At 34.6% G+C, this 13,586-nt stretch overlaps 1 protein-coding gene across 1 annotated transcript; it reads left to right on the top strand.

Annotated features, from left to right (window-relative positions):
* Positions 1-10,140: 10,140 nt before the first annotated feature.
* Positions 10,141-13,439, top strand: LOC105055537 (perakine reductase). Its single transcript, XM_010937371.3, has 7 exons — positions 10,141-10,294; positions 10,452-10,619; positions 10,711-10,914; positions 11,006-11,178; positions 11,377-11,473; positions 11,611-11,764; positions 12,906-13,439. Exons 1-7 carry the CDS (start codon positions 10,232-10,234, stop codon positions 13,097-13,099), a joined length of 1,053 nt encoding a protein of 350 aa, XP_010935673.1. The 5' UTR covers positions 10,141-10,231; the 3' UTR covers positions 13,100-13,439.
* Positions 13,440-13,586: the final 147 nt, after the last annotated feature.

Here is a 13,586-nt window from a genome sequence, read left to right as displayed (position 1 = left end):
TTTTGGACATATTCTCTTATGAAATGATGTCTTATTTCAATATGTTTTGACTTAAAATGTTGAATTGAATTTTTAGTGAGATTTATAGCACTAATGTTATCACATCTTATGGGAGTTTCATTAAGTTTGATACCAAAGTCTTCGAGTTGTTGCTTAATCTAGAAGATTTGAGCACAACAACTTCCAACTACAATGTATTCAGCCTCGACTGTAGACAGAGCTACCGAATTTTATTTCTTGTTAAACTAAGAGATTAGGTTAACTCCAAGAAATTGGCAAGTTCCACTAGTACTTTTTCTATCTAATTTACATCCAGCAAAATCAGCATCTGAATATCCTATTAAGTCAATTAATGAGTTTTTAGAATACCATAATCCTAGAGTTTGTGTACCATTTAAATATCTAAGGATTCTTTTAACTGCATTCAAGTGTGATTCTTTTGGATTTGATTGAAAACGAGCACATAAGCAAATACTAAACATAATATCAGGTCTACTAGCAGTTAAATATAACAGAGAATCAATCATACCTCTATAAAATTTTAAGTCTACACTTTTACCTTCTTCGTCCTTGTCAAGCTTACATGATGGGCTCATGGGTGTGCCAATTACTTTGAAGTTCTCCATTCCAAATCTTTTGAGTAATTCTCTTGTGTACTTGGTTTGGGTGATGGAGATCCCTTCCTTCGTTTGTTTGATTTAGAGTCCGAGGAAGAATGTGAGTTCTCCCATCATGCTCATCTCGAACTCCCCCTGCATGAGCTTTGTAAAATCTTGACAAAGAGTTTCATTAGTAGATCCAAAAATAATATCATCAACATATATTTGTATAACTAATATATCATCTTGATTTCTTTTAATGAAAAAAGTTGTGTCTACATTTTCTCTTGAAAAATCATTATTAAGTAAAAATTTGCTTAGCCTTTCATACCAAGCCTTGGGTGCTTGTTTCAAACCATATAGAATTTTATTTAATTTAAAAATATGATTAGAAAAAGCATGATTTTCAAAATCTGAGGATTGTTCTACATAAACTTCTTCAGTGATATATCCATTCAAAAAGGCACTTTTGAGATCCATTTGGAATAATTTAAATTTCATAAAGCAAGCATAAGCAAGTAGAAGTCTAATTGCCTGAAATCTAGCAACGGGTGCAAAAGTCTCATCAAAATCAATTCCTTCTTCTTGATTATAACCTTTTGCAACTAATCTTGCTTTATTTCTTATCACATTTCCATGTTCATCCAATTTGTTCCTATAGACCCATTTTGTGTCAATTATTGAATAATTTTTAGGTCTTGATACTAAGGTCCATACATTGTTTCTTTCAAATTGATTAAGTTCTTCTTGCATTGCATTAATCCAATTATAATCTTTTTTCAGCTTTGTCTATACTTTTAGGTTCAAGATGAGAGACAAAAACACAATGATTGAATGCATCTTTAAGTGAGGAACGAGTTCTTACACCATGTGTAGGATCACCAATGATTAGTTTTTTGGAGTGATTGTGATCATACCTCCATTTCTTGGGTAGATTATCTGTATCTTGAGGTTGTTCTTATTGTTCTTCACCTTCCTCATCCTGTTTGCCTTTATGTTCTTCATCATCTTGAATTGTTGAATCTTTTAGAGTGATCTCCTTTATCCCTTCTATAAGAGGATCTGTATCATCAAAACCTTCATTCTTCCTTGAAGAAGATCGTTAGTTTCATCAAAGACAACATGTATTGACTCCTCTACTACTAAGGTTCTTTTGTTGAAAACTCTAAAGGCTTTACTAGAAGAGGAGTAACCAAGAAAAATTACTTCATCGATTTTGCATCAATTTTTTCTAGTCTTTCTTTACCATTATTTAACACAAAACATCGGCAACCAAAAATATGAAAATATGCAATGTTTGGTTTTTTTCCTTTTCAAAGCTCATAGGGAGTTTTCTTTAAAATTTGTCTAATTAAAGCATGATTTAATATGTAACATGCTGTGTTAATTGCTTCCGCCCAAAAGTATCTTGGAAGGTTGCTTTCACATAGCATGGTACGGGCTATTTCTTCAAGAGTTCTATTTTTTCTTTCTACTACTCTATTTTGTTGGAGTGTCCTAGGTGCCGAAAAGTTGTGTCCTATTCTTTTTCATCATAAAACTTTTCAATTCATGATTTTCAAATTCGGTTCCATGATCACTTCGAATATTTTGAATTGAAAAATCTTTCTCATTTGTGACTTTTTCGATAAAATTTAAAAAAAAATTGAAAAGCTTCATCCTTATGTGCCAAAAAGAAAATCCATGTAAAACAGAGAAATCATCAATAATTACAAAACCATATCGTTTTCTCCTAGACTAGTAGTTCTAGTAGGTCCAAATAAATCCATATGCAATAGTTCTAATGGCCTAGAAGTTGAAACAATATTTTTGGATTTGAATGAAGCTCTTATTTGTTTACCTAGTTGGCATGCATCACAAATTCTATCCTTTTCAAAGTTCAATTTGAGTAAACCAATAACCAATTCATTCTTAATGAGTTTTGAAAGTGAGTGCATGCTAATATGTGTAAGCCTACGATGCCAAAGCCAACTAGTCTCATTAATCTTGGCATTTAAGGATACTAGGCATTGCATGTTTATTTTGGATAGATCATTCAAATCTACCATATAAATATTATCATGTCTATACCCAATAAATTTAATGCCTTCATTAGTAGGACTAGTTACAATGCATACAGAAGATTCAAAAATAACTTTGTATCCTTTATCACAAAATTAACTGATGCTTAATAAATTATGTTTTAAACCATCTACTAATAAAATATTTTCAATGTACTTGAGGAAGTGATACCAATGTTACCTATACCGATGATCTTTCCTTTGCATTGTCTCCAAAGGTGACCATCCCTTATTTTTAGCATCAAGTGTGATGAATTGAGATTCATTACCAGTCATGTGTCTCGAGCATCCGCTATCAAGATACCATTTTCATTTACTCCTTGGGATGCTAGACACACCTGCAAGCAAAAGTCAAGTTTTTACTTTAGGTACCCAAGCTTTCTTGGATCCTTTTTGGTTAGTCACAATGGTTCTTTTGGAACCCATATTTTCTTTCATTAGAATTTAAAAATTGTTAGAGAGACAAGTGTACGACTTGTGACCTACTTTCCACATTTGAAGCAAGTAATATTTAAAACTTATTGTTTGAAGAGTTTACATAGATATTTTTTAGAAACTTTTATTTCTTTAAGGGGTTGTAACCAAGACAGCCTTATCATAAACAGCCTTTTGATTTTCAAGAATCATATTAATTTATTAGAACTTAAAGTAAATGCTCTTCAAGTTCAGATTTTCTTGAAGCAGGATAGATTTTTCATTTGAAATGCTCTCATTTTGTTTCAGTAAAGATTGATTCTTTGATTTTAACTCTTTGTTCCTTACCCCTAGCTTCTTAAGTTCATCAATTAAATCATAGAAGGCTTCATGAAGTTCTTCAAAGTAAAGTCAATAGAGTTTAGAGTTTACCTCATTTTTATGTGCCATAAGGCACAAGTTGGCTTTTCATTTGAGTCTTCCTCTTCAGAGTTTGACTCATCACTTCCACTCCAAGTAGCCATCATGGCCTTCTTCTTGTAACTTCTTGGGACTCTTCTTCAGTTGTGGCAATCAGACTTAAAATATCCCAGTTTCTTGCATTCGTAGTAAATAAGAGGTTGGTCCTTATCCTTTTCTTTGCTATATTCTCTTTTGTGGGTGGCCTCTTCCTCATTCCTTGTTTCTTTTTTCTCAAAAATTTCTTAAACCTTCTAGTAATGAGAGCCATTTCTTCATCCTGCTTTCATTTTCTGTATCATCAGTTTCTTTTCAAGTTGAGCCATGATTTGAGCACGATTGTTCTCTTCTTTTTGACTTCTTCTTCTTGTGTTGTTTCATGCTAACTCATATGTCATCAGTGATCCTAGAAGCTCTTCTAAGGTAGGACGTTCAAATCTTGGCTTCTTGGATAGCGGTCACTTTGGCTTTCCAAGTTCTTGGTAATGACCTAAGAATCTTCTTCACGAGATCACTGTTAGAATAAGACTTACCAAGACTTTTCAGACCATTTATAATATCAGTAAAATGAGTAAAATTTCAGTTATAGATTCATCATGCTATTTTAAAAAGTTATATTTATGCACGAGCATGTTAATTTTGGATTCTTTTACTTGATTGGTTCTTCATGAGTTACTTCTAATCTATCCCATATTTCCTTAGCAGACATGCATGTTGAAATACGATTGAATTCATTAGCATCTAGGGCACAATACAAAACATTCATGGCTTTAGCATTTAGTTGAGCATTTTTTATCAACTTCATCCCATTCTTTTTCGGGTTTGGTTGATTCCACACCATCAATAATTTTAGTGGGTGTGTGAGGGCCGTTTACTATGATACTCCACATATTATAGTCAAGTGTTTGAATGAAGATTTTCATCCGAGCTTTCCAATAGGTATAGTTTGACCCATTGAAAAGTGGAGGTCGGTTAGTGGACTGCCCCTCAGCTAGAGAAGTGCCAACTTAGTTGCCATAGATCTTTAACTCTTTGATGGTTAAATCAAAGTAGGGCTAGAGCACCGGGCTCTGATACCACTTGTTGCCCACTATGCAACCCAAGAGGGGGGTGAATTGGGTTTCTAAAAATTTAAACTTAACTTACAACTTATGAAGAATATTTAACAATATTAAGAGAAGTAAGGAGAGTGTAATTGATGCAAGGGTAATGGTTGTATGTAAGAATGCAAGAGAATAAAGAGGTTTAAAAGGAGAGCAATTAAGCACAACACAAACAAGAGGATTTATAGTGGTTCGGTGCCAACCTTGCACCTACATCCACTCCCCAAGCTCCTACTTGAGAATTTTAGTCCACTAAACTGTATTCAACTTGAATACACTCATCGAAAACTCTGACTCTAGCTATCCCAAGCTAGTCCACTTATTTTTCGGGTACAAGCCAACCCAATACAAACTGATTCAAAGTTCGAATCAATCTTCCCATATTTTGGAACCCTTTCAAAATAAAAAATAATGACTCAAAAAGAGTATTACAGTTAACAGCACAGAAATACAAAAGAAGCTCCTTTAATGAGCGAATAAGGCATTAAATATACTTTACACAATTTGAAGGAAGCTTTTTCTGATTTCCTCAAGGTAGTTGGAGACTTGAATGAGCACTTGAGGAGTTGGTGAACTTGAATTAAAAGCTTCTTGAACGCTTTAAGTGGGCTCTTGCTTAGGGTTGAAAAGAATGCTTGAAATCCTCTTTAAAATCCTTCTCTCTTTTTTTTTTTTTCGATTCCCTCCTTTAAGTCCCTTTATATAACTTCAAATAATGGTGGAGAGTAATCTGGGCTGAAATAGAGCTGTTAGAGCACATTAAATGAGCATTAAATGTAATTGAAATGGGTTAAAAACTAGCCGTTGCGAAACTTTTCCGTCACAGGGGTCAACTCATGCTCTTGGGTCGACTCATAGGATCGACCTCTGGGGAATAGAATAGAAAATGACTGTTCTGTAATTTTGGCCTGCAAAGCAGCAGAGGTCGACTCATAGGGTCGACTCATGCCAAGGGGTCAACCTATGGGATCGACTCACAGAGAGTGCCAGCCAAAATTTCAGCGTGCCGTTCAGCCCTTTAAGCCATGAGTCGACTCATGGGGTCGACTTAAAAATAAAATCTGGTTTTCTTACAAAATATACTTTCAAAAATATTGAAATTCCTCCAATGGATTGTACGTCTCCAGTTCTTGCTCTTGAGGCTTCTGAATCAGGTCTTGACAAAATTACGATTTTGCCCCTGGAATGCAATAAGTCTTTTTCCAAGCCAGAATCATTAGTAATCCTCTCAAATGCTTTGTAATCATCAAAATCAATTCAAGGAGCAACAACACAATTCCAAAATGCAGCCTTCTTTGAACTTATATCTTTCTAAACCGGGGATAGGCCCTTCAAACACTTTTTAGTTCTCATTCTCATTTTTCTTCTTGAGTAATTAATATGCACGTTGGACTTGCTTCTACCATGGGTTGCTAGAGCCATAAATGTAATCCCATGCCTACTTTGCTAATAAACTTGATTCATATGATCAATATTTTTGATTCCTAGCCCTTCTAGTTCTTTCGTTTTGCAAATTGAATCCCAATTCATAAGATAGTGAAAGTTAATCTTAATTTGGACAACAAAGTTGGTATTTAAATATTATAATCCCAAGAATATTGATTCTATTTTTTTCTTTAATTTTGGGTAAGAGATTAATTCTAGTTAATCTTGAAGGTTATATAAAGACCAAGCTCAACTTTTTTTTTTTTTGATGTAAAGGGAGGATAAGACTACCTTGTTTATTTATTAAAATATAAGATGTACAGTAGTAGAGGCATAACATCGCTTGCATCCGAGATGGCTAAGGCAAAATCTTTAAAAATCTATAATTTTCTATCAAAAACCTATCTAACCCTATATGTTTTGCTGTCAAAACATATAGATTTCTATCAAAATCTGTATGTTATACTGTCAAAGCCTATATATTTCTTCATCAGTGATTACACTTCAGATGAGTGACTGACTATTGTTTTCAGATATTTTCTGATAATTTTTCAGTCTCATTTAGATGCATCATCTCCATTCGTTGCTAAACAATCTCTCGCATCGAGTGATCCCATTATCTTTGAACATCGCCAATGAGGGTGCTGATAACCTGACTGCTCCTCCCTGCATCTTGTGATGTCCATTCGTGTAGAAGAAAAATTACTGTCTCTATGATTTTTACAGATGCTTTTGCTTCTTCATTGAAGATTCTTTAGTTTCTTTCTTTCCAAAAGCACCATATTACCACTGATGCTATGCAATCTCATGCCATTCTTCTCCCCACTGTTGGTATTTGCCACCTCCATTGTATCCATAAGCCTTCAATGGAACAATCAAGAGTGAGAAGTGCCATAGGATTTGTGAAATACTTCCATACTAGCAAAGATGCACCGGATGAAAATGTACTCCGACGTTTCTTCCAAGCAACTATATATCTTACACTCCATCGAAACAAGCCAGTTTCTTTTATGTAGATTGTCAGCTGTTAGGACCTTGTTGTCAAATACTAACCAATTGAAGATTTTGATTTTGTATGACCAAGCTCAACTTGCATCAAATAGTTTTCTAGTGTTGAATGTTGATCTTGTATGATTCTTGTGGCTCAGGATTTTTAAATAATTCCATTCTATCTTCTCAAACAAAAATAATATCATTTTAAAGCAGGGAACGGCGGTTAATCTTGCATGCATAGCTTGCACGAGTTGAAATCGATGGTCTGCAGGTTTTACAAAAGGCTGGTACCTTGAGACAAAGTAATTAAAGCCTCCCAACAGGAAGTTCTTGTTAATTTGGGTCAAGTATAAGCCATCCAACTTGAAGTTGGCTGCCATCGTGACTTCACAGGAAGTTTGTAACTTAGGGACTGTTCAATAACTTTTTGTCACAAGTAGATCCCCATTTCTCAAACATTTATAAAGTTAAGAAGGAAAATTTTACCAAAGTCATACCAATCTAGGAACATGGAAATTTCATGGCAAACCATTCTATTTTTCTTCTTGTTTTCCCGAACTAAACATTGTACAAGGCAATATGAGGCCTATATGTAAATTTATGTTTAGATTCAAAAACTAAAATTAATTTTTAATATCTATTATATATATTGAAACTTTATAAAGCTGTTCACTAGACCAAGATCAAGAACCTGGATTGCAATATTGGCTCTGTAAAGGTCAAGCTCACAAAGGAGGATCTTGAAGAAATATCACATGCAGTGCCCATAGAAGAGGTAGCAGGTGATCAAAACTATGATTTTGTGGGACCAGTCGATCGGAAGCATGCAAATAAACCTCCCAAAGATTCCAATGCCCCAGCATTATCTCATTAGATCATATCCGGTTTGATCTTATGCTAAGGAAAGTCCTAAGATTCCAAATTTCCAATTAGATGGGAAACTTCCCTAGCTGGTCCTTTAATGGTCATCTTAGGCACCTAAGAGTTTTTAGTTATAGAAGCTAAATGTTTCTGAGAAAGATTACAGAACTTTTTTATAGTTACTGTCTACTTAAAAAAATTTTGAGTTATTGTCATGCTTCTATTTTTGACCCTTCGCATTTGATGTCTAAGTGGAGTTTGCTTGGTTTAGTTAAGTTTCCACTTTAGCCTTTATTTTCTGGATGTTTTAGCCCCCTTTTCTGCATGGCCCCCTCTCGCTCTTTGCCTGGTTCACTCTAAGGACCCTTCATATCAGGAATACTATCTTACCTCAAACATACTATACCATATCCATATTGAACTAATATTTAGTATAGGAACATATTAAATATTGGTCTACTGCACCAACCTGCACAAGTCACTATATATATGAACATGGTATCAGCATATATCTCCAAAACAGTATTTCGAACTTTGAATCTAACCCTTCAAATTCATCTCATAATATGTTAACAATAATTTGTATCAAACAGAAACTATTTTTTATTATTTCTAAAAATTAGAAGATTAATTGAAAAAAGATAATATTAATCCAAAAAATATGTCTTATTTAATATTAATCTAAAAAATATGCCTTATTTTATCAACAATCAGTTAATAATTTTGTTTGTCACCTTCTTTCTTTTAAAACGACTAAAAATTAAGATTTTAGGTCTCTATAGGATGGATGATATTTGGATTGTCCTATCCTCCTATGGAAAAACAGAATTGGTATAGGGTCATATAAACTCATTCGTGCAGGAAAAAAAAAAAAAAAACAATAATAAGGAAAGAAGAATGAAGAAAAAATAAAGTGAAAGAAAAAAAAAGAACCTTTAAATATGCTAATATAATATTCCGAGTTAGATTTTCTCTAACTCGATAACATCAAAAAAAATAAATAAATAAAATAAATAAAATAAAAAAGAAGAAAATGAAGAAAGGGAGAAAGAAAGGAAGCAAAGAGAAAAATGAAAAAAAAAATGTGAAAAAGAAAGTAAAAAAAAAAAAAGAAGAAAAGAAAAAAATAGAAATAGAAGGAAAAGGAAGACAGAAAGAAATAAAATGAAAGAAGGAAAAAGATCCACAGGATATAAAATTTTGTTAAAGATAACTATAATTCTTTCAAAATCTAGCCAAAAATTGAATTACAGAAATAACCTTTATCCTTGTACACAACAAAAAATGGTAACGATCTTGTATAGATAATTGCTATGACAAAATAAAATCATTGATAAAATATTAGTTGGAGAAAATATTTTTAAAATTATAATCATTCCTTAACATGGGGGGACCCAATATTACAATCCGAGGCTATCGCCTATTGACTAATTCATTCCATTCAATTTTTTTTTGAGCAAGGTATAAAACAGGAGTCCTTGCCTTAATTACAAATTCATTGCTTCTCTATTCTATTATGCTTTTATAATAAAAAATAATACCCATCACTTTCATCTGAACCATTTTAAATCAAAATTATTTTTTTTTTCAAAATTTAAATTTTTATATCAATTTTACCATCAAAATTGATTGCACCGGCTAAAAACAACCATATTTTATTAAGTAGCATTATCACAGCAGCTATTATAATAATATTATTTTAATATAAAAAAATTTAAAAATATATATTTTAGGACCAACAGAGGGTACTGATTCAGATTTTGATGGCGGTGAACTGCATTTCTGAGGCCCGTGAAAGTTCTACTTGAGGTGCAGGCCTCTTTTTTATTGAAAAATAGAAAAAGGAAACGAAAATCTTTGATAGGACCGACGTACAAATTGATTTATTGCAACGTCTTACTTAAGCACTGACATCACGTTTGACGGCGGCAAGACACGTTTCAAGACGCTGGCTGTCTCGGGGAGACTATTAGCCACCCACCCCTGGATTTCTCGCGCAAGCGATGAGATCACGTTTGAGAGCGGCAAACTGGATGCCCCGGGAAGACCATCAGCCGCCTCATATTAGATTTCTTACAGGAAGCGATTATCCTGCAGTTGTTTAATCCTTGATTTTAGAATCCAAACCACGTCCAAATTTTAAGACGCCTCCACTCTGCAGTCAAAATATGTGGATGTATCCAGCGGTAAGCTCACTTCCGGTGAGGTGACTCAAACCCAATCCTTATAAATCTGTCACCAACGGCAACGTTTCCTGCATTCACGGTTTCTTGTCGGCGAGAGAGCTTAGTTTTAGTTTTCTTCGGTGTGGAGAGCAATGGAAGAGCAGGGCAAAACCCAGATGATCCCCAGAGTGAAGTTGGGAACCCAGGGATTAGAGGTAAGCATCATGCTTTTATTCGATAATACGTTATATAATTCTACTCTTTTCCCACTTGATGAATTTTAGTTAGCAGCTACCCTCCTCTTTGATGATTCTGAAACTCTCCTATTCATTTACATGATGGTGATATGGTGATTTCTTTGCTTCTATCCAGGTATCCAAATTAGGATATGGATGCATGGGTCTTACTGGGATATACAATTCTCCGGTCTCCGACGAAGTGGGGATATCCATCATCAAGGAGGCCTTCAACAGGGGAATCACTTTCTTTGACACTTCTAACGTATATGGACCCCATACCAATGAGATCCTGGTTGGGAAGGTTTGTTTCTCTTTCCTTCACTTCCACGTGAATGCATCAACTTCTGAGCGTTTAGTATCAGTAGTGACAAAATGATGGATGGTTGCTCTAGGCATTGAAGGAGTTGCCCCGGGAAAAGATCCAATTGGCCACAAAATTTGGGATTGTGAGGTTAGAGCAAACTCGTCAGGTAATAAATGGCAGGCCGGAATATGTGCGGGCTTGCTGCGAAGAAAGTCTCAAGCGCCTCGGTGTGGAGTACATTGATCTCTACTATCAGCACCGGATAGATACGACTGTGCCTATAGAGGAAACTGTAAGCATTAACTTAAAGAACTTGTTCCTGTGTGCAAGGGCCATTTCTATTGAGTTCTTGATGTAAATGCTTCTCTTTTGGTACTTGGTAGATAGGGGAGCTTAAGAAGTTGGTGGAAGAGGGAAAAGTGAAGTACATTGGACTGTCGGAGGCCAGCCCCGACACAATTCGCCGTGCCCATGCGGTGCATCCCATCACTGCAGTGCAGATGGAATGGTCCCTATGGACTCGCGAAATCGAGGACGAGATAGTCCCACTTTGCAGGTCTGATCTTAGCTCCATTGCTACCGAATTGATATGCAACTTTGCAAAAAATTTTTAGTGGGATACAGAGTATCATGGATGATGTTTTGCATAGCTAAGCTTCTGGAGTAACAGTGATTCATCTTACCTCAATATTTTACATGCTGTTGTGCTTTGTCCTCTCAAATTTCATTTAACGTATTGCATATGGAATTGCAGAGAACTTGGCATTGGAATAGTTCCATATAGCCCTCTTGGTCGTGGTTTTTTCGGTGGCAGAGGAGTTACAGAAAGTGTGCCTGCAAATTCTTTGTTGGTATGAACTCTTATTAAATCCAAATTTTTCTACCGAAGCTTAATATTTCAGAATTTTTTCATACAATTGAGCAGCTAATATGCTTGATATTATGAAATGAAGTTTGTTAACTTATTACTAATCGGTAATTTTGTTAGGCTTCTCATCCAAGGTTTGCTGGAGAGAACTTAGAGAAGAACAAGACGCTCTATGTGAAACTAGAGAACTTGACAAAGAAGCATCACTGTACTCCTTCTCAACTAGCTCTAGCTTGGATTCTTCATCAAGGGGATGATGTTGTCCCCATCCCTGGTAAGCAATTGCCCTAACATTATTTTCCCTAACATCAGCATTAGCATGTGAAGAGATGCCATTTTCATCTCTGTTAGCAGAGTTTATCCTTGAATACAAGGAACCATAACCAGACAAAGAACTAATCTGAAAGAATAAGGACCTAGAACTTGATGGAAACTTGAGACCTGGACTGAAACTTTTAGTGATACTACTGCTTTCCTAAAGTGCAAGAGAACTGGGAATCAAAATTGTGTTCTCTACCTAATAAACTTAAGTCTGTTAAAGATGCCACAAATTCCTGCCGGTAATAAAGTATTACTTCTGAAGAATTTGTCAGCTTTCTGCTAATAATGGCTTTGGACAATATAGCATTTGAAAGATAAATCAATGTTCATGTCACAGAAACTGTGTATATAATCCGATGATATTGGTCCCTCAAGAATTATTCACTTTTCCAGGTAATGATCATCAAACAAGGATTCTACACTCCTCAGTAGTTCTTACACATTTCTAAGGCCTAATCCATTTTCATTAAGTTAACGAAAGAAGAAAACTACCATCTCTGTAGAGCCCTTGTTCAACATAACATCAAAATCTGAAAAATTAGTTTAGGGAAAGCTTTAACACCTATCCAGTTGCTTCAGCTCTTGTTCAAATAATTACCTACTATAAGATCTCTCCTACTGAGGTTCTTTCTCTTTGGTTGTCCTAATTTCACTTTTCCATGTACTGATCAATCAATGTACTGAATTATGGCACATTGAGATAATACTTTTCTTTTAAATAATGTTACAATTTCATAAATGTAGGTGCTGGTATGAATATTCTGTAGGGAAAGAAAACCCCAAAAAATGTTGGCTTCCAACTTCATACTCCAGTTTAATGATCAAGTTCTTGGTCATCTTCTCCCTTTCCTTGCAGAAAGATATATCTTGCCTAATTCAACCATAATTAGCTGATTAATGTTTAAATATAGGAACACACATATAACCAGCCTTTTGATATATTTTGTACATATAGATATGGATTTTTCTCAAAAGTATGTAAGGATATGAATAGACAGATAAATAGATGGATTGAATGGATGGATGGTTGGATGGATAAATAGAATATATGAACTTTTTCTATTTTATTAACTATCTTATTCTGTTGTTATCAGGGACAACCAAGGTCAAGAACCTACATGACAATATCGGTTCTTTGAAAGTAAAGCTCACAAAAGAGGACCTGACAGAAATATCAAATGCGGTACGTGAAGAAGAGGTGGCAGGTTCAAGAACCTACAGTAATTTTGAACAGACTAGTTGGAGGAATGCGAATACTCCTCCAAAAGATACCAATTCAAGGGCATAAGATTTCTAGTCATGTGTTGTTCTCCTTCAAAAATGTCAGATCAATTCCTTCTTTTCCCTTCAAATTTTGAATAATTGAGATAATAAAAGTTTATGTGGTTATGTACCCTCCCCCAAAAAAAAGAAAGGTTTTGTGGTTCCACTTGATGAGATGCTTAAAAAAGGAGATGCTTTTCTTTTGAGCAAAATCAAAGAATGTGTTTGTTGATTGATAATCTCCAGAAAGTGAATTATGCAAAATGTTATATAGCCAAATTTTTTTTCTTTTTTCTTGATGAAAAATATCCAAATTATGAAAAAAAGAAGCATTAAACATCTTCAAACGGTTCATTTTCTGTATATTCAAAGAGCCTTGGATCGCAATATTTCAAGTAAGATGATGAAAACTCCATTGCGAGGCAATTGGGACATTAGTCTTAAAAACTTTTATATAGAGGTTCTCAAAGCAAAAATAAAAGAAAGTGAAATTTGTCCAAACATCTTCTCAA

Source organism: Elaeis guineensis, chromosome 2 (assembly GCF_000442705.2).
Source record: "Elaeis guineensis isolate ETL-2024a chromosome 2, EG11, whole genome shotgun sequence".
NCBI classification, from domain to species: Eukaryota; Viridiplantae; Streptophyta; class Magnoliopsida; order Arecales; family Arecaceae; genus Elaeis; species Elaeis guineensis.
Note: the sequence above shows the minus strand (reverse complement) of the source record. Positions and strands in the feature narration are given on the sequence as shown.